General features: G+C 41.0%; 1 protein-coding gene across 2 annotated transcripts in view; it reads left to right on the forward strand.

The window, feature by feature from the left end:
* LOC147663282 (cell growth-regulating nucleolar protein-like) overlaps positions 1 to 20,398 on the forward strand; it is a 97,722-nt gene that overhangs the window by 30,539 nt on the left and 46,785 nt on the right. The window contains exons 6-7 of one of the 2 annotated variants that reach the window (XM_086950561.1): positions 428 to 830; positions 15,809 to 15,886. In XM_086950561.1, coding sequence (XP_086806687.1) covers positions 428 to 830; positions 15,809 to 15,886 — 481 coding nt within the window. The remainder of the gene's footprint in view (positions 1 to 427; positions 831 to 15,808; positions 15,887 to 20,398) is intronic. The other variant, XM_086950562.1, reaches the window with a different exon arrangement.

Here is a 20,398-nt window from a genome sequence, read left to right on the forward strand (position 1 = left end):
TGGCAGTCATCCTGGAGTATAACTGAATGTGCAGTAGGAGTTCGCTAATGTAAAGCCCATTTAAATCGCTGCTCCTTTTAAGAGCCTCTTATGGAGAAAAGCAACTGACATAGGGGAGGCTAAGCAAGCATGGGTGTCCTAACCTTGATGCAGTGGGTCCGTTCTTGGTATATTCCTCCTTTTTATTTTGTTATTTATGTTACTTCATTCAGATAAACGAGGTTTGATAGCCAGGAAGGTGGTATCAGGTAACCAGAGAACACGTTTCAAAACTGGTAATTGTCAGTAGTCCAGCACCTTTAAGTTTCATTTACCTGAAAAAATGAGAAAGTTGAAAATTTGTCTTAACAGTTTACCTATTGAGATTTGACAAACATCTTTCAGTGCTTTAATAATATGTTACTTGTATGATTCTTTCCTTCCAAAGAGCAACGTAAATTCCCAGGAACAACAGCCCTCAAAAATAGAACCATCCCCTGATGAACAGAATGAAGAGACTCCTGAAGGTACTGAGAAGAAGTGTAAGAGGGAGCGCAAGGAAGAAAGGCAGAAAAACAAAAAGAAAGAGAAGAAAGAATTAAAAGGAGGAATTTTGCAGGATAATTTTCAAGTGAAAAAAAACAAAAAGCGTAGGCATGAAAGTGAAGTAACTGTGGAAGAAGAGGAGCCCCAAGAAGCTGCTGAGAGCAGTGGAAAGGAAAGAAAGAAAAAAAAGCACAAGGGGAGCAAAGGGAATGTAGAAGTGACTGAGAATGGTCATGACATTGAAACAACAGAGTATACGGAGACCAAGGACAATCTCAAGAAAACAAAATACTGCGCGTCTGAAGGTATTGTATTTGCTATTGATTGTAAGAGGCAACAAGCACAAGCTTTTGAATCCGAGCCATTGTGTGTAATTTCTTATTGTCACATGTTGTGCCACCGCTACAGGAAGTAAGCCATAACTGAGTCAATATGGAATTAAATTTCCCCTTTAAAGTGATATCCTTTGTCCACAAACATGCATGCTGCACATATGTATATAAAGACAAAAGTATAACCTCTTTCAAAAGCATAGTGTACATGCAGTTACTAAGCTTTTATGTGCAGGGTAAGCCCTTTTTATGTTCACAATACCTTGCATTATTAATCTTAAGCTGGTAGGCTACCTCACAGACACAGTGGACCTGGGCACTCAGTACTTGTTTGTTGTTCCTGCTGCCATTAAAGGGCTCTATCCTGCTGACTCTATCCCATGCTTCAGCTGAGCACTTAGAGTGCATGAGCTAGAGCATATCGGGCACATCCTGGCAATACCAGCAAACACGGATACAAATCACATCTGCTAGCTTTACGGGTAAACAGGTCCATTATGCTGTCACTTTGAAAATAGAAGCACATTAAGGCACAGGCAGGCAAATGGGGTAACAAAAATATCTTGCATGCATATTTGGGCAAATGAAGAATATTGTGACTTGCATATTGGACATGTTGCATGTTGTGGCATTGGTAGCACATCAGCGCATTGGTAGTCGTGGGGGATGCATCATAGCATTCGCTATCAGACGTGAGAATTGTCACATCACAGCATTGCCTGGAATATGATGGAAAATGTAGGAAATAATTACATTTTATGGTGTATTGGGAATATGAACACATCAGGGTATTGGTTGGTAAAATAGGAGCTCATCATGGGAATACTCATTAGTGTAAAAGGCAGCACACCCTGGTATTGACTGGAACTTTGGGGAAATCAAGTGTTATATTCTCCATTTTCTATCTTATTTGCCATGAATGTTTTGGATAACTGACTCGTGGCAATCAGCACTCAAAATGGTATGGAATAAAGATAATATAACACTAAGGCAGTTCGTAAAAAATGGAACATTGTGTCAGTATGTGGCATATGAGGCAATGCCATGATCTTCCTGGACAAATAATGTTTTTTTAGAAAAGTTATATTTTGAGCTTAGTTTGTGCTTTTTCAAAATATTTGCATACAAAATCATGGCCACTCCTTCCTGTCGTCCCGAAGACCAAATGTTTCAAGCTAGGACACTTACTTCATCACTTGTGTTTGCAATTTGTTGTTATAGCCGTCAGGGCCTTAGAGCTATGAAACCATCTGTTTACAAAGCGGGGAAAGATTTAAAGATGATTGTAACCTAGTTCTCCAAGCAAAGCCACTCGGGAGTAGTTCTGCTGTTTAATGCCTAACAGAGTAAAATGTAAATGTAAAATGTAAATTGATACTTGTATAGCGCACTACTCACCCGCAAGGGTCTCAAGGCACTTGTACAAATTTCGCTTTGGATCCCATCCTGGCTTTCCCTGTGAGGAAACCACTCCTGGGCACCCCCAAGGTGGAGGCCAGGCATCCTTAGCGTTGTGAGGGCCGTTGTGGAGATTAAGCAAGCTATTGCCCAGAGTTGCAGAGTGGGACTCCATGATTGGAATAGGCACCGAGGCGAGAATTATCAGGTCCGTGGAATTTTTGAGCCCAAGACCCGCCGAGGCGGGGAATTGAACCCTGGTCCCGGGCTAGACCTCTGCATCAGGGTCTGCCGCTCTAATCATTGAGCCACACTTCTCCTGTCATTTTTATTTCCCCATATTCCTCTTTCCAAAAGCTTCTCAGTTGGATTATATAACTAATAACCTTAATTATTTCAATAACAAAGATGGAATCACCGGTTAAATGTTTTTGCCTTTACTTTAAATCTCAGTCCTACTTGCACAGTATCAGTTGTTATATGTTAATGCCACATGGGATAAAACCTGTGCAGTTTTATGTTTTTGGACACCCTGTGTGTTTATCTTCCACTACCAAGGCTCCTTATTTCTTTGGGCTTCCATCTTTTGTTGGAAGATAACTACAGACCCTATTGCTCCTATGCTCTTCAGCTCCCCGAGCGATCTAGGATTTACAGAAGGAATTCTGTAGTCAATTTGTTGAAAAGCTCACATTATGTACATACTTTTTTAACAGTATGCTTATGCCAGTGATTTAGTCATATCACTATCTCATTGAGTTTCTAACACATGAGATTGCTTACTCATGCCCTGCACCACCCATGAGGTATTCAACAAAAAATCCTCTCAAAAAACAACTTACTCATCATCATCATTTTAACTTTATTTCGGTTTGTTAATGAACCATAAAAGTACATCGCAACTAGAAAAAAAATACATTTACAACTCAACCATGCATAGTTACATCTCGTTTTGGATATTTGCAATGATCAGTTAACGTGCGGTTTATAATATATCAATAAAAGCACTGAAACAATAAAATACAAGCTAAAAATTTTTAGGACACAAAAAAACTAGTTATTACTGAGACAGAGCAGTCTAACCACAATAAGCGGGTTTCTACAAACGAATCAGTCTTCGTCTAGTTAACCACATCGAAAACAAAAATTTAGCAATAGCAGTAACTATCAATGCATTGGTATCAGTTTTTAAAATTCTAAAATAGTCTATGTAATTCCTAAGTCCTAGATTCACACATAACTGTATGATCCATTTTTTCCTGGTAGCAGAATAGGCAGGACAGAACAAAGTCACATGGATTAAAGATTCATTTGGATCATTGCAACCTGGACAAGGGCGAGCTAAACCCAATTTCCATTTATCAGAATAGGAATAAAGGGGTAATGTACCATATCTGAACTGTAAGAACAATTTTTTTGCTAAGACAGGTTCTATAGCGTCTAATTCTTTCTCAAAGCTATAGACATTCTTGAAATCCAAAAAACTGTCAGTGAGGCTAGAGGGCCTGGCTGATCGAAAAACAACTTACTACTTCAGCTGGTTTAGACCTCTGACACTGTACTTGGCTCTTCAAGACCTATGGCTCTTCTTTTGGTGCCCTGATGTCTATCTTTATGAGAAAAAATCTAGACTGCGATTTTGGTGATTCCTGGTTTAACATAGAGCCTAAACTTCCAGGCGCAGAGACTTAATGGAAAAAACATCAGCTCAATGAGGGTCACTGAATATATTAAAATAGTACATCAGCTATAAAGACAATGTTAAGTAAACAGGTAAAAGGTAATTTAATCACTTTATTGGAAAAGTGTACAGCAACACCAAGGGACATCTGCAAGTAGCGAAGACTCCTTTTTAACTGCCCCCACAGAACTATACGGCACAGACTCTGACTCAAAGCTCTAGAACATTAATAGAGCAGGAATGAGTCTGTGCCTATAATAAATAAATAATACACTACAGTAGGACATAACACATCTTCCCCCTTTCAAAAATAAATAGAAAAATAAATTGAAAAGAAAAAATAATCATGAATACAACTTATTTTGAATCGTCGATATAAAATCTGACAACCAAGAAGGCTTTTTATATGGACGTTTCAAATTCATATTTTGAAGATCAACATTAACATTACTACAATCAGATGGAAAATTAACCAATTCATGGCTATCATTATTGGTATTAGAGTCACTGCAGTTGTTGTTGACAGTCTTAAAATCCTCACTTATGTCAGAAAGAATATCATTTTTCTTCTTCGAAGTTGGTTCCTCATTGTACAAGTTCTTATTACCCTTAAGAATGGCAATTTTGCTAAAATTCCAAACTTTTCCATTGGTCAATCCAACCGCATTCTTCAAAACATCCTTCACCATGAAAGGACCCATGAATTGGCTCTCTCCCTTAGATACCCTCCATGGTTTCCTGATTTTAACTAACATCCCTTTTTGTACAATCGGATCAGTTCTAGAACCTCTTTTTAAATCAAATTTATGTTTGTTTACTAAATGAGTTTTCTCCATTCTTCTCTTAACTTTATTAAAATCTATTTAACATTTAGAAGAAGAGAATAACCAAGAGGGATTAATTTTAGTTCTTGCTAATCTACCTCTCATGATCTCAAATGGCGCACAATCAGTCATCATTAGGGGTGGTTCTGTATTTCCACATAGTCTTCATCACTTGTATTTCCCACTTTCCATCTTCAACACCAAACATTTGTATAGCAGCTTTCAAAACTCTATTGAATCTTTCAATTATACCATTTCCACTGGGAATATATAACGATGTGGTACAATGTACAATACCAGTTTTCTGGAAATACTCTTTCGCTTTGTTGGATCATCTTTCCTTTGGCATCTAAAGTATCGATATAATTGATAAAATACGCTTTCCATTCAGGCCACTGCATAAAAGGTGTGCCTCCAGCTGGCCAAAAACATTGAGGTGGAGCTAAATTGTAATTTTGCGAAGTAGACATTTCTTGAAGTAATAGTAATCAAATTATGAAAAATAAGTAAAAATCAAAGAGTTTCTTCTTGGAACTTAGTAAGACAATAACGAAGTTAGTCTGCAAAAATCGCAAAATAAACTGGATGAAAATTCACCACTCACCGTTCATCTATTCAGATTTAGAATAATTATGAGTTGAAAATCGCTCAATATCTCCTTCCTGAATAACCTCGTAATATATCTGTAACGTGTAAAAACGCCGATGAGATGGGTGCTAGGATACAACCATAAACAAAATGGCGGCACGTACAACTTGTACGTGATGACAACCAGAAACTCGACGTGTAATACATAGGCAAGGACTTAACACGCTATTTCTAGTAAGACGGAGGTTCGGAGAGTGAGCAATCGCGTTCCAAAGAAGACTCTAAGAAGATGACGCCTCCAGATTCTACCAACTTTGCGGTGAGTGGCAATTCAAACGATAACACAATGTTGAATTCCAGTTGAAAATCGGAGAAAATGAAATATATTTTTTTAAAAAATGTAAGCAGATGTCCCTTAAAATCACCATGGACGATAAGAATAACCATGAAGATGTAAGTAAAAATCGTCGACAAGTCTAAATAGAAAAATATGACGAAAGTTGTTAAAAAAAATACAAATCCACACGCCCAGGGTTCGGATAGGTGATGCTGTCGTTCCGGTCCTCGTCGCCAATCTTGTTAAGTAAACTGGAACACAGGTAAAAGGTAATTAATCACTTTATTGGAAAAGTGAACAGCAACGCCAAGGGACATCTGAAAGTAGCGAAGATTCTTTTATAACTGCCCCCACAGAACTATACGGCACGGACTCGGACTCAAAGCTCTAGAACATCAATAGAGCAGGAATGAGTCTGTGCCTATTATAAATAAATAATACACTACAGTAGGACATACCAGACAAGCTATTCAAAATATCTTAAATTATTATAGTAAGTCTAGACACTAGAGTCTAATTTAGACTGGTAAATACTGCACTCTGTCCTTCATTTTGCACAAATTGGTCACTGCTCAGAGTGCGTGTGGAGAATGGAGCTTTATTCTTTGTCTAAAATATTAAAATCCTTTTTTACCTAGAGGCAATTGCTAAACCCTCCACTCTTTGAACCTCTATGCTGTCTTCACAGAGACGTCCTCCTACTTATTTACTCCCAGTGCGGCAAAAATAATAAACATTCTGAACACTTTAAAGCCCACTGATGCTCCCATAGACGGTCGTGCCAGCATGGCTGTTGATGAAATTCGCTCCTCATTTTGACCCCCAATGACCCCTCCCCATCAAGTTACTAGTGTCTTCATTTCAAGAAGGTTGGGTACCATCTAAGCTTAAAGACGGAAATTGTATTTTGTTGGGAGTTTGGGACAGCACACTGAAATGAGCGGATGGAATAGTGGGTCACATCATGGTCCTGTTAAACCTATCTGCGGCCTGTAATACAATTAGTACTAGAATGACAGTGGTAACTATGGTTCTCTAGTTTAGCTCGTTTCTACATCATAGAATGCAGACAGTACAGTTAGTTAGGCTCCTTTCTGTCAGTCCCAGTTTTAACTGACTGTTTTTACTCAAAGGATTTCCCCTTTTTCGTCTGTCTGTTCAACATTTGTACTTGTCACTTGTTCAACCGATTTGCTGGCTTGGTTGTCAAAGTACAGTCCGATGCAGAATACCTTGGAGGTATACATCGGGTACTTTGAGAATGACATCTATGAGTTCATCCTCCTGCAGGATGTTCTTCAGATGATACAGGTTGGATGCTTCGGAATCAAATCAGCTTCCAGCTAAATAACTATAAGACTGAGTTTATCTTCCTCAAGAATAGAGAGCTAAAAGACCAGTAATCTTTGTGTGCCGTAAATAATTATTTATTTGATTGTGATTTAGCTGTTGGAGCTGGACCAGATAAGTCTATGGGAACCTGTTTCCACCAAATTAAAAAAATATATATTTTACAGTCCCACAACAATGAAGGCCTAAGTGTAGGTGCATAACTCCCAACTGGAATACCGCAACTGCTTGCATGCAGCCCTGCCAAAGTCTGCTTTGGTGAAAATTGTGAAGAGCACAAATCGCCACAGTGTACGCACTGTAGGCCTCAGGCACTGGTGCCTTGTCTCTGCAGCTGCAGAATCTTTGCACTGCCTTCATGTGGCCAGCAGGATTATATTCAAGTTAGTGTGCTAGATGTATAGAAGCGAGTCTGCCCTCGTTAAAAAACATAGTAAGACTTAATGCTCTTCTTGTTCATAATGTGATCAGGACCTCTTCATCCTCACTGTCCAAATGCATAATCTTAAGTCTACGGGCTGGAGAGCTTTTTTCTTTATTTTAGTAATTCACATTCTTTGGAATTCTCTCCCAATACAACTCAAAACGTCACCTTCCGTTACCAGCATCAAGACAGCTCTGAACTCCTATCTTTTCTATAACCTTCATAGGATCAGCATTCTGAAGACCTCATCTAAGTGGTGTGCATCTTAAAGTGTCATTATTCAGTCTATTTAGGAGGAATGGGGGGATGGAAACAAGCTGAAGGAGGAAGTTAAGTAAACTGTTGGGTGGTTATTTATTTTTCGAATTCTCCTTTTGTGGAATTATAACACAATGCCAAATTTCATACCTTTGTTATTTGACACAGGACTTTTTGGCCAATTACTTTGAGGAAATTCTGTTATAAAATACACCGCTGCCTCCATTTTGTTGAACTAGTTTTGGGGTGGTTACATTTAGCCTCCTTCCTCTTGGCCCTTACTTCTCAAAGTACATTTTAAATGACTGAGTGCCCAGTATAGCAAAAGGTGTTGGAATATTTCATTAGAGCTCCTTTAGAACTGCCTGTAAAAAATGCGCAGTTTAGAGCCCAACCCCAATCCCTCGTCTCCTTTTAAAAACATTTTTTTTTATTGATTTTCTTGACAGCAGACAGGTCAATAAATATACATACATAGCAACAGAGAAAAGCACTTAACAATAAATTACAAATCAACTCAGTTCATGGAGAGTTCGATCCGCCATAACTTATCGCCTCCCATCTTTTGAAATTTAATCTCCTGAACCAATCCAACTAGTGATTGGAGACCATAGCTGTCGGCCAAATGTTTTCTTTCGTATACCTTTCATTTTATTTAATGCGGTTTCAAAATAAAACATAGATAACAGCTTTGTTTGCCACATTATAAAATTTGGTGGATCAGTGTCTAGCCAGTGAGACGTAATACAAGAACGGTATGCCGACATGCAAATAAAGATAAACCCTTCTTCTACCCCAGTTCTTTGTTGATTCAGCCCCTCCTCATAACCTAAAATCACAAGTGAAGCCGTGAGTTGAATTAAACTACCTAAATTCCTCAAAGCAAAGTGTTCTATGTCGGCAATAAATTGACCCAATTTAGGGCATTCAAAAAACATATGAACAGCATCTGCTGCATATAAACTACATCGATTGCACATCGTCCCACGCCCTGAGTTCGATTTTGCTAGTTTACTTGGCGTGTAATGAAGCTAAAAAATTGACATGAAGTTCTGACTTATCATGGGTCCATTCAACAATACTTTGCTAGCTATCTCAATACTTTTCTCTAAGCTGACCCACTCTACACCCAATTTATTCTGCCATTTATCAGCTCCAATTGCTAAATCATCTTTTAGCGTTTCCACAAATAATTGGTATAAAGGCCCTAATTTCTGCGGACTCTTTATTGCTTCAAGCAAAGCAATCTTCTCTAACCCGATCATAGATTTTGATATTTTCATCATACAAAAAATTCGAATCTGGAGATACTTAAAGTCAAGACGGGGTACCTGGTATTCTTTCATTAAATACTCAAAAGAGACAAACTCCTTCCCATGAAACATGTCCCCAAATTTGCATATCCCCAAGTTATGCCACCTCTGTATCACCCCGTCTTTAAATAGATCAGGTAAGAAAGTGCAACCCCTCAAAGGTGTATAGACCTTGATGTTTGGGCCAAAACAGAACCTCTTTTTTGCATTCCTCCATATGTAATATGCCGCTACGAAAATCTTAAATTTAGTTTTTTTGTGGTAGCTAGGTTCGATGACGCGGGTTAGACACTGCTTAGCCTCTGTGCCCAAAAGCATTTCGTATATAGAAGGCTTCAAATACTCATCTGTGGGGTCTTCCGGAAATATTAAGAATCCCATATGCTGCAATAATGCGCACCAATGGTAAAACTGGAAGTATGGGATACCTCATCCCCCTCTCTCTCTAGGTAATGCACAATACTTATATGCTCTCCTAGCACAATGGTACCCCCAGAGGAATCTCGAACACATTCTTTCTATGCAAACAAAATAACCAGATGAAATCATAAGGGGAATAGACCGAAACAAATACAAAAACTTAGGAAGAATAAGCATTTTTATCTCGTTGCTGTGCCTTAAGAGGGAAAGCTTCAAATTATTTATAAGTTTGAGTAATTTATTAGAAGATCCAATTATAGGATCTAGATTAATAGGTATGATATCTTCCATTTTGGCAGTAATCTTGATTCCTAGATAGGTCGCCTCTTTATCAAACTTTATACTATCTGGATGGCGAGCCGTCGAGTGGATAAGCTGTGTCTTATCGATATTTAATTTGTATCCAGAGTGCTGTAACTATAGCGATGTCGTCTGCATATGCGCAAACTTTAAAATCCATATTGTGAATATGAACGGGTTTAATTGCTGGATTAATTTCCAGTTTGTTAATAAACGGGTCAATATACATCGCGAACAGCAAGGGGGAACAGGGACAACCCTGTCTCGTCCCCCTCGCTATCAGCACCCTGCCTGAGGTCTTCCCTGAAATCCGGATCACAGCGGATGGTTGCGAATACAATGAGTTTACAGCCTTAACTAGTTCTTTTGGAAGGCCTTTTTTTTAATCAAAACTGACCACAAAAAGGTCCACGTGACCCTGTTGAACGCTTTTTCGGTGTCCAACAGGGCCACGCCGACCGGAGAGCTAGACCCCTCCGACCAATCCAACAGCGATATTATGTGGTCTGTGGTGCCTCTACCCAGTATAAAGCCATGTTGTCGAGGAGAAACAAATTCTGGCATCAGTTCGTTTAAGCGATTAGCAATCACTTTTGAGTATATTTTACTGTCAGAATTGAGAAGTGATATAGGTCTGAAAGACCCCAATTCATCCTCTCTTTTGCCTTTCTTTTTAAACACCACAATAGTGGCTTCGGCCCAGGAGTGCGGGGCCTTTCCCAGGAAGGCTTGCTGACATACCGTTACTAATTCTTCTCTCAGTAAATTTCTAAATTTCCTGTAAAACTCTGAGGGAATATTATCGGGCCCCACAGCCTTCCCCTGAGCTAGCCCGTTAATTGCGATCTCAATTTCTCCCCAGTGTGGTGGTGCCAATAATATTTCGTATTGAGCGTCAGTGAGGGTCACCGGAAGTACATCGTTTAAATACAAATCAGCCGCTGCTGAATCAATCATGGTGTCATTGCTATATAGCAGTTGATAATACTCTTGGAAGGCAGTCAACACGCCTTCCTTTGTCTCCTGTATGACCCCCTGCACATCCTTGATTCTCAATATCTCATTATATACCACTTTCACCCGTGCCCTTTTTGCCAGTATTCTACCTGTTTTCCCCCAAATTCATATGCTGCTTCCTTCTGTTGTACATAGTTGCGAGCCGTTTGTTCAGCAATATTGGCATACACGTTTGCCCTTTTAATAGTAAGGTCTTTTTGAGATTGATTTCGTTCTTCTACATCATTCCCAAGTCTTAAGACCTCTGCCAGTTTTTCCTCTGCCTGTAGGACCTGGTTAAACTCATGCCGTTGTTTAAAGTGCAACAGTTTACTCCTAAATAAAGAAAAACTTAGAGTTTCACCAAAAACAATGGATTTAAATGCGTCCCAAACTATTTCCTGTGCTGCTGTACCTTTTATTTATATCAAGAAAACCCTGGATGGTTTGGGACATATACTGACAGTACTCTTCGTCTACGGTTTTTGGTCAAAAGACCATGGGGAAGATTCTGATTGTCCCTCTAATTCCAACGCCAGGTCGATTACCACCGGATTATGATCGGAAACCAATTTTGGGCATATTTCTATATTAATTTTAGATAAAAATTCGGAAGTGGAGAAAACATAATCTAGACGAACGAATTTTGAATGGGGAGCTGAAAAAAAAGTAAATCCTGGATCTGCGGGGTGCTTCGCCTGCCACACGTCGTATAAGCCATGATCAAGACACAGTTGCTGTATTGCTGTATATGTTAACTTCTTTCTACCAGAATACACTTGGTTAGATCTTATAGGCAAATCAGCTCCAATTTTAATATTGAGATCTCCAACCAACAATGCAGGTGTAATCCATTGTGCCAGTTCGAGATTAAAAAAAATGAAAAAGCTCTGCATCATCCAGGTTTGGGCCATAAGCATTGCAGATTGTAAATCTACGCTGTCCCAACTTCAATTCAGCAATGGCCCAACGGCCCCATTTATCTGCCAGTGTCTTTGTGCATTGCCCTACTCCCCGTTTTTTGAGTATCGCCACCCCCCTTTTAATACCGGTTTGTTTAGAACAAACGACCAGCTCCAATCCCATATTTTTTAGATAATCCCTATTGGCCCAGGCCACGTGAGTTTCCTGTAAACAAAGTATATCCACACGTAATATCTGAACTAATTTGGCTAACACTTGACGTTTTCTCGGGTCATTTAGACCGCAAATGTTTAGGGTGCATATCTTAAACTTCCTATCTCACTGGTTAGAGGCGGCAGACCCGAGAGCAGAGGACGGCCTGGGACCAGAGTTCGATTCCCGGCGCGGCAGCTTTCTGGACCAGGGTCAGCGGACTCGATAATTCTCTCGCCTCGGTGCCCACTCTGATCAGCGATCACACTCGGCAACTCTGGGCATTAGCTTGCCTCATCTTCACTAACGGCCCCACCAGACCGCCGGGGATGCCTGGTCTCACCCTGGAGATACCCATTAAGGGACCATCTCTCAGGGAAGCCAGGAAGGGTTTCGCAGCGGTCGAAGCGCCTTGGGACCCTACGGGTAAGTAGTGCGCTATATAAATGCCTATACATACATATACATACATACATATACATACATCCCTTCTCTTGTTGACGCCATTTTCCGTGCTTAAAGGACCAAATGAAACTCCGTTAGACCATTCTTCCTCGCATCTCTTCTCCTTATTGAGGTGCTTTGCTGGACAGCAGCAGGCATGATGGTCGAGGCAATGGATTGTTTAATCCAGAAGGCTGGGATAAGTCAACCCAATCCCTTGTCTCCGAGGTGGATTTGACTTGGATGTTTATCTCACTCTGAATAACTTGTCACAATGGCTCCTGTCTCAAAGTTCTCCATCTGCAATTGAATAGATTAACTTGTAGTGTCTTCATTTGAGTTTCATGCTTGTTATAGTAGATTAGCAACCTGTGCAAATTGGGGGGTAGGATGTGAAGACTAGTTGTTTATCTAAATTCCAATTGCTTTGTTAAATACATGGCAAGTAGCTACTAACCAGTCAGCTGCCAGGGCAGTTTATATGAATGTTTGCAGCATCATATACCTACATGCCTACAGTTAGTGGATAACTGATTGAAGCCACAAAACAAGCCCACCTAAAGGTTCCTTGATGGAAAACTGCCCAGTGGGACAAAAAGCTGTCTCTGATCTGGTATTCCAAACATTAAATTAGAGAGCAAATGTTCTGAAATGCTTCTTGTCTTATGTCATGTGAGTAAAGAGTGTCTCCATACTGAAGTGAGCCTCACTGACGATTTACCTTTAATAATATAGGAAATGTATAAATGGAATGCATAAACTGAACATGTAATACTTTACATTCAAGATATGATCAAGCGATTTCACTGTTTGCTGAGTACGTTTTCAGTACTTAACTGAACATATCTTTAAATTGTTTTATTATTAAATAGGGACAATAACAAATAATTGAAATTAAATATTAATTTGATAAATTATAATGTTTCTCAGTAGATTATCATCAGGAAGTTTGTTGCTGGTCTGATCCTCTTAGGCGAAAAAATACAATTTGTTAATTTATTGTTGAACAGTCACTGGCAAATTCTTCAGCTTGTTTTGTACACCACAAAGTATAAAATGATGCCCTCCTCGGAGTACCTGTGCAAGTTTCTGATGTGTTGGTGGTGGTCACAGTGATCACTATGCCTTTAGGTTAAACTTAAAAAGTAATTAATAATTTCCTGTTGATTATTTTATTGAAAACACATTCTCCCTCTTTTTTTGGACTCTTTAAAGTTATCTGTTCTGCTGTAAAACAGATTGAAAAGACAGTTTATGGTGGTTGAGGCCAACTAACATTCTCCAGATACTCTCCTGGGCCACAGCTTAAGGTGAATGATCGTACAGTTCTGATTTGAGAGTCTGGTTCTCCTCTTAGGCATTGGGTCAGAGGGGGATGTTTGGAGTCCTTTTCCTAGTTTTAGGCCACATTGGTTCTAGCTGTTTAAAAGGTCGCTCCCACTCAGTGGTCCTTCAGATTGTGCAGAACGCCTGGGGCTCTTTTCCAGTAGTACTTGAACATAATGCTTAGAGTTCTAAAAGTAATCCTTCTATCCTGTGGGAGACAATAATCTGTTTTAGGAGTTGGTTCAAAGCCATCCTGTTCATGTAGTTCTTAACTGTCTGATTCAAAAGTCTCTGCAGCATGTTTCTGACGTATTTACGGGTATTGTGTAAAATCATGCTGTTCACTACAACTAGATCTCTTGTGCTAATGAACTGCTTCTCAAAAGCTGAGAAGTTGCTTATTGATGCCCAAGCTAATGAGGTGTCTGCTTTGTGAATTAATGCCAGGTTCCCAACTATCTTGGTGGTCCAAGATGCAGTTTCCATGCTCAACAGGCAGCATTAAATCCACTGATTGGGAGCTTTAAACAAAGACGTTATTGGAGTACTGAAACAACTCAAAGGTTTGAGAAGATAAGGAATCCACAAATCTCACATCCATTCTCAACCTAGCTAACAGGAACATTACAGTTGAGGAATTTGCCTGCATCTTTCGTGCTAAATTTGAAAAGACTGAAGCATTCCTGTTGTCCTACATCATCTAAAAACTGACTTTCAAGGAGACATCCCAGACTGTTCTCCCCAGCGTGCTCCAAACTCAGTCTTTCTAACTAATTTTCCAAAATTGTTTAAAATCTTATATCGGTTGGAGATTGTTATTTTCATGATTCTAACTGATTGTGCGTAAAGAGACACTTTTCTTTTTTTAAGATACTGCTCTGATCGAATTTGATCTTATTGAGCATGTTTAAATGGTCATATTTCATTTAAAAATCCAGTACCACCTATTGGAGTAAGCTTTCATTGTGTGGCATACAATTTTTGACAGCCGGATTTGCAAAGTCTTGTGAGAGCAATCAAATTTGAGGCCCTAGAACACCAGTAACAAATTCCAGCTCCCTCTCTGATAACGTTTGAAGTCCCCCAAGGTTCAACCCTGTCCCCTACCCTCTTAAATCTTTACCTTGAACCGCTCACCCAGGTGCTACGCACCGCCAATATCTCCTACCACATGTATGCAGACGACACGCAGATCTACATTAAAATCTCTTCTCCTGAGGGCATTCTCTCCCTGAATGAGTCCTTGAATCTGACTTTTCACTGGCTCACCGAACCAGCTCAAACTTAACGCAAAACAATGGAGTTTCTTCTAATCTCCCCACCCAAAACCAATCCAGATATCCAGGAATGGATCAAGGCTATCGCAGCGCTAACATGCGTGGCCATATTAACTCGATGGCCAAAACTGCCAGATTTTACCCGAGTTATCCAAGAAACCGAAACCACCCTTCCTCGACACTCCCGACCCAAAACAGACAATCCAGGCACTGGTCATCTCCAGACTGGAATATGGATGCTCTACTCTTGCAGGTCTACCCAAGAACTCTCTGGGCCCACTGAAAGCCTGCCTCAATGTCACCACCAGACTCCTAACCTGTTCAAAGAAATTTTACCACATCTCTCCCCACCTTAAAGCTCTGAACTGGCTTCCTCTTGAGGCCAGAAACCAACTTAAGCTGGCCTGCATTACTGACAGAGGCACTTGTACAACAGGAGGGAACAGGCAACATGGACAGCAGGAGGGTAGGGAATCAGAGGGAACAGGCAACATGGGCAGCAGGTGTGGGAGAAAAGAAGTAACATGGACAACAAGAGTGGGGGAAAGGAGAGTAGAAGCAGTAAGGACGACTACTTGTTGAGAAAGAAAAACAGTATCTAAGTAACAGCAGCCTAGGGGCCTTAATCAGGATGAAGCAATCAGTACTTGGTCCAAGCTGCAAACGGAATACGAGGAAGTAAAGCCGGCATGCCCTTCCAATTAGGAGGCAGCACTGAGTTACAGTGAAGCACACAAATTGTATGCAATGGGAATGCCCCAAGCTCTTTCTAGTAGACAATATCTATTGCATGCGAAAGCGTATGCTATAGGAGCACATGTGCCACTACAGGCAAGACCTAAAAATGAGCCTTTTAGTAAAAGCATTTGTCTTCAACAATTTCTTTTTGTTTTGTTAAGAAAATGGCCTCGGTGCTGAAGTGGAGGAGAACGAAGATGTGGAGGAGAACGAAGATGTAGATGAGAACACAGTGAAAGGTACTGTCATCCTTTTTACAAGGTCACTTACTTCAACCCTATTGTTCACACTCCCCCCCCACCTCCCCCACCCCAGGGACACACAGATGGATGCTACCCCATTTCTTGTGTTTCTGTCAAAGATTATCATTTTTTCATACCAGAGTTGCTATCCTCAGTCAAGGAACTATTCAGATGAGAATACTAATTAAATTGTTAATTGAAACCTAAAGAAGAGTTTTACTCCCTGTTCACCCATGGCTGTTTAATTATTGCTTATAACACTACATTTTTATATTTACTGCACAACTTGTTTTCGCGTCCAGAGAAACTGGGATTGGGCATTCAAAAATGCATGTGAGATTGGTGCCCATCTGAAAATTAATTATGTCTTCGCCACTAAACCTTTGTCTATTCTAGAGCTTGTTTTTGTTACGTTATCCTTACCCTTTAGAGTAGTGCAATAAATAGAAGTTCCTGTGGGGCCTGAATTGTTAGACCATGTTACCTCTGAATGGGAAGGCATGTAAGATCAGCAAGGTTGAAACATGCCTGAACTCGCTTATGTTTCATGTCAGAGGAGAATGACAAAGCAGTTCTGCCTGCACTGTCATGTTATATGCATGGGGTAAAGACTGATTGATTATGCCCCATCTTTAATGCTGGAATGGATTCAGATCTTTGTACTGAGAGTAATTACTACTGTTTTATATGAATTCATGTGTGTTCAACCTTCACTTTTGGGCGTTTTGACAATGGTAGCAGGATTCTTTGCGAGTGATGAAGACTGGCACTAAAGTTTGTCATTATTGGCAGATAAACTCACAATACTCTTAATTTTGAGGTGTGGTAACCTAAAACCAAGCAGAGTAAATAGGTGTTTGTTTTGCATTGGATTGGAACAACTATTTGCCTCAAATGACAATCCCTATTGCCCAGTTTCATATAATTCAAAATTGTTGATCTCGCATCCGTTAAATTGCAATATAATGACTTGTGATTTTACTGCCCTTATGTCGGGCGCTGAAAGTGCTTGCCCACATGAGTAGCAAGATACACGTGTAGAGTATGTGGTTGGAAGAATGTTGTTCAAGTTTTGATCCCATGTGGGAAGTGTTTCCATGTCATGTGCGACAACCATCGAGGTGCTGTTATCGTGTTATGATATTTTATGTTTTTTTTATCTGCTTAGCTGGTTACTGCACTGGGTTACTTGTCCAATCTCTAAACAAATACATGGGGAAAACACTTTTTGGGACCCCCCTTCCCCTTTTCTCGGCCCCAGCTTGACGAATCCCCCCGAAACTTTCAGGGATGTAGCTGAGCGCAGCGAGGCAAATTTAAGGAAAATTACAGGAAGATCCCTCAATCGGCGCCAAAGTTATTCCCAATAGAATGTTCGGAATTTCCTATGGTAACTAGGTCCTAACTATATATACCTACTGGCAACCGCCAGTAGGAGAGAGAGAGATATATATATATATATATATATATATATATATATATATATATATATATATATATATATATATATATATATATATATATATATGTATATGTATGTATGTATGTATGTGATCAAGACACCCTGGGGTGTCGAAACACGTAGCGATATCCGGTGAATAAACCTTCATGACTGAATCTCCTTGAGTGCGCGACTTTGCTTATGGGCAGAACTTGTGGATTTTCATTAAACCATTCGGCTATGGGTTTGCCGAATCTTCGCGCCACCTGACTTCGGGAGGAGGTACCCGGAAGGACCCAGTGTGCTTTGGGATATATATATATATATATATATATTACCTACTGGCTATCGCCAGTAGGTATATATAGTTAGAATTTTCAAAAATCCCATAGGGAATAAATCCTATGTCTAATAACTTTGGCGTTTGTGGACGGAATCGGCTGAAATTTTCAGGAAAATGGTACATTTTGTTTCTGAGCAGCCCTTGACAATTTGGGGGGGTTTTGTCGAGGGGGGGGGGGGGCGAGAAAAAAGGGGGGTCCCAAAACGCGTTTTTCCCATGTTAATTTCCATAGGGCGGTTGGACTCACTTTTAGCTCGAACGGTTGAATGGATTTGCACGAAACTTGGCAAAATTGTAGGGACTGTTAGCCCGATGTGCCTTTGCTAGGTCTCAATATATGTGCTCCAGTAGTTTTTGAGAAATTAACGTTTAAAACAAGATATATATCTGTAACAGCGCTCCAGGCTGCGCTCTGGTTCGCTTACTTTTCGCGAAACGGAACTTTGAGCGCATAAAGCTGATTGGCTCTCCGGTGTCTGTCAACATTCTAAACAGTCCGTAGCGGCCGCCATCTTGTCTCTCGGTAGGATCGAGAGAGAAGAAGAGGTGAAAAACGAAGGGGGAATTTAATGAAAGGGGGCAAGGTAGACCCCTCTTGACCCCCTAGGAATGATGTTGGGGTAATTAAAGGGTCCCGTGGGGAAAATAAAAAAAAAATGATTTTTCACGGTAGAAGCGCTTCACGGGCCGCGAACTGGGCCGCAAACTGGTAGCGAAACGAGAATTCGCCATTTTGTGCTTCGTTTTAATTAAATTACTAGGTATAAGGGGGTGCGGGAGACGTATCCTAATCCCCTATGTTTCATGAGGGTGGCTGAGGCGGCTCATATATGTTGATACATCTCTTCCAGCGGCTGTGCGTGAGCTTTTTATTTTTTTTGCTGCGTGACCGTTCGATTCGATGGAAATCAGGAAGTGTTGACCGCCAATTTGTCACTGCGATAAAATATTTTGTTATAAATGAATCCTTATTGATAAACATTGTCTGCGCCATCTTGCATTTTTTCCAATGCCACAATTTTGTCGTGCACGGCAGCCATTTTAGATGCCAGGCTGGTCCCAGGCTATCACCTACCCCTGCGGATGTAGTTTATGGCCCCAGCTGTAGAGAATCCAGACATGCCAACCCTCCCGATTCAGGCGTGAGACTACTGATTTCAGTGCTAGTCTGCCGCCTCCCGATTTCTGCAAGCAAAAACCCGGGGGCATATTACCAACAACTAGCGATAATTTTTGTCTCTAACTTGTTTAGAGACAAAAATTATCGCCGCACATCGGCGATTTTTATCACAGATAAACCTTGCTAATAGCAAGGTTTATCGCAAATGCGATAAAAAACGGCTGCAATGCATGAATATCGCAGAAAAGTCAGCGATATTCATATATTATCGAGCAAATGCTCTTAGCCATGTTATCCACCTCCCATTGGATAACATGGCTAAGAACTGCTCAGGGCACTATCACTGACATGCAAAGCGGGGCCCACGATGGTCGCTATCTCCTTTTAGCTGTCACTAACTGGTGTTAGCGACAGCTTGGTAATAGGGAGATAATTTTATCTCCGCTTTCTTGGCTTTTAAAGCCAAAAAAGCGGAGATAAACCCCCTTGATAATATGCCCCATGATTCCTCGGGGGTTTCAGCTGACAGGGCTTGGTATTGTGTTACGTGGTAATTCTTCCAGGAAACGTCAGAGGGTCGATGCAGGGGTTCTAGAAGGGGTGATAAACCATTTAAGCCTCATAAACAAGCGCATGGTCTTTTAAAGTTCTGTGAAGTACTCGGGGCGGCGGTGTGTGTGTGTCCTCTTTCAGGAGCGGGCGGGGTGGGGGGGGGCACTGCCAGCAACTTCCAGGCTAGGCAGTGTTCAACACTTGCATCACCCTTTCTCTGCCTGCTATTGCGCTCCATGCTTCGGAAAGGTAAGAAAAAGAACGTGCATTTGAGTTTGAAATGTCCGATCCTGTAGCAGTACACTTGCAAAGCCCACACATGACAATAACCTGATTCAAGGCCCCATTCACCCGTTTTAAAAAAAAATTATAACACTCCAACAAAGTAAGATTATAAAACTTTATTAACTTTTAAATATAATGAACGGAACAAAAACTGTAAAAACATTTAAACATTTTTCACCCAAAAAAGCAACAATTGTCAGAAGCTGTCTTTTGTGCGAATAGTCCCAAGGCAGCACAACGTGCTGAGTTCTGGACGGCACCCAGGTGATGTCGCCTGGGTGCCGCACTGGTTTTGGTATCCTACAATGCTGCTCCGAAAATTGGCGTGGGGCGTCCCGGGTGGTGCGGGGGGAGGCCTCGTCAGTAGCGGTCTGTTGTGCGAATAGTCCCAAGGCAGCAGAACGCGCTGAGATGTTGATGGCACCCAGGTGATGTCCAGTAAACTGCCGCACTGGTTTTGGTATCCTACAATGCTGCTCCGAAAATTGGCGTGGGGCGGCCCGGGGTGGGGGGGGGGGGGGGCGTGGGGGAGGCGGCGTGAACGGGCCTCCCCAGGTGGCGGCCATCCAGCTGAGTTGCGCCCGCTCTTGCGGCTACAGCGTCTCGCTCACCATGTTGTTGAGTTGCTTCCACTCTTGCAGTGCAGCGATAGGCGGCTGCCACATGACTCTTAAAATGGCGGACGGCTCTTCGGTTTTGGGCCTGGTCCACTGAAATGGCCCTGGGACACCTTGGAACTCGGACGCTTGCCTGCTAGGGCTTGGGCTC

This window comes from Lissotriton vulgaris, unplaced genomic scaffold, assembly GCF_964263255.1.
Source record: "Lissotriton vulgaris unplaced genomic scaffold, aLisVul1.2 SCAFFOLD_586, whole genome shotgun sequence".
Classification (NCBI taxonomy): domain Eukaryota; kingdom Metazoa; phylum Chordata; class Amphibia; order Caudata; family Salamandridae; genus Lissotriton; species Lissotriton vulgaris.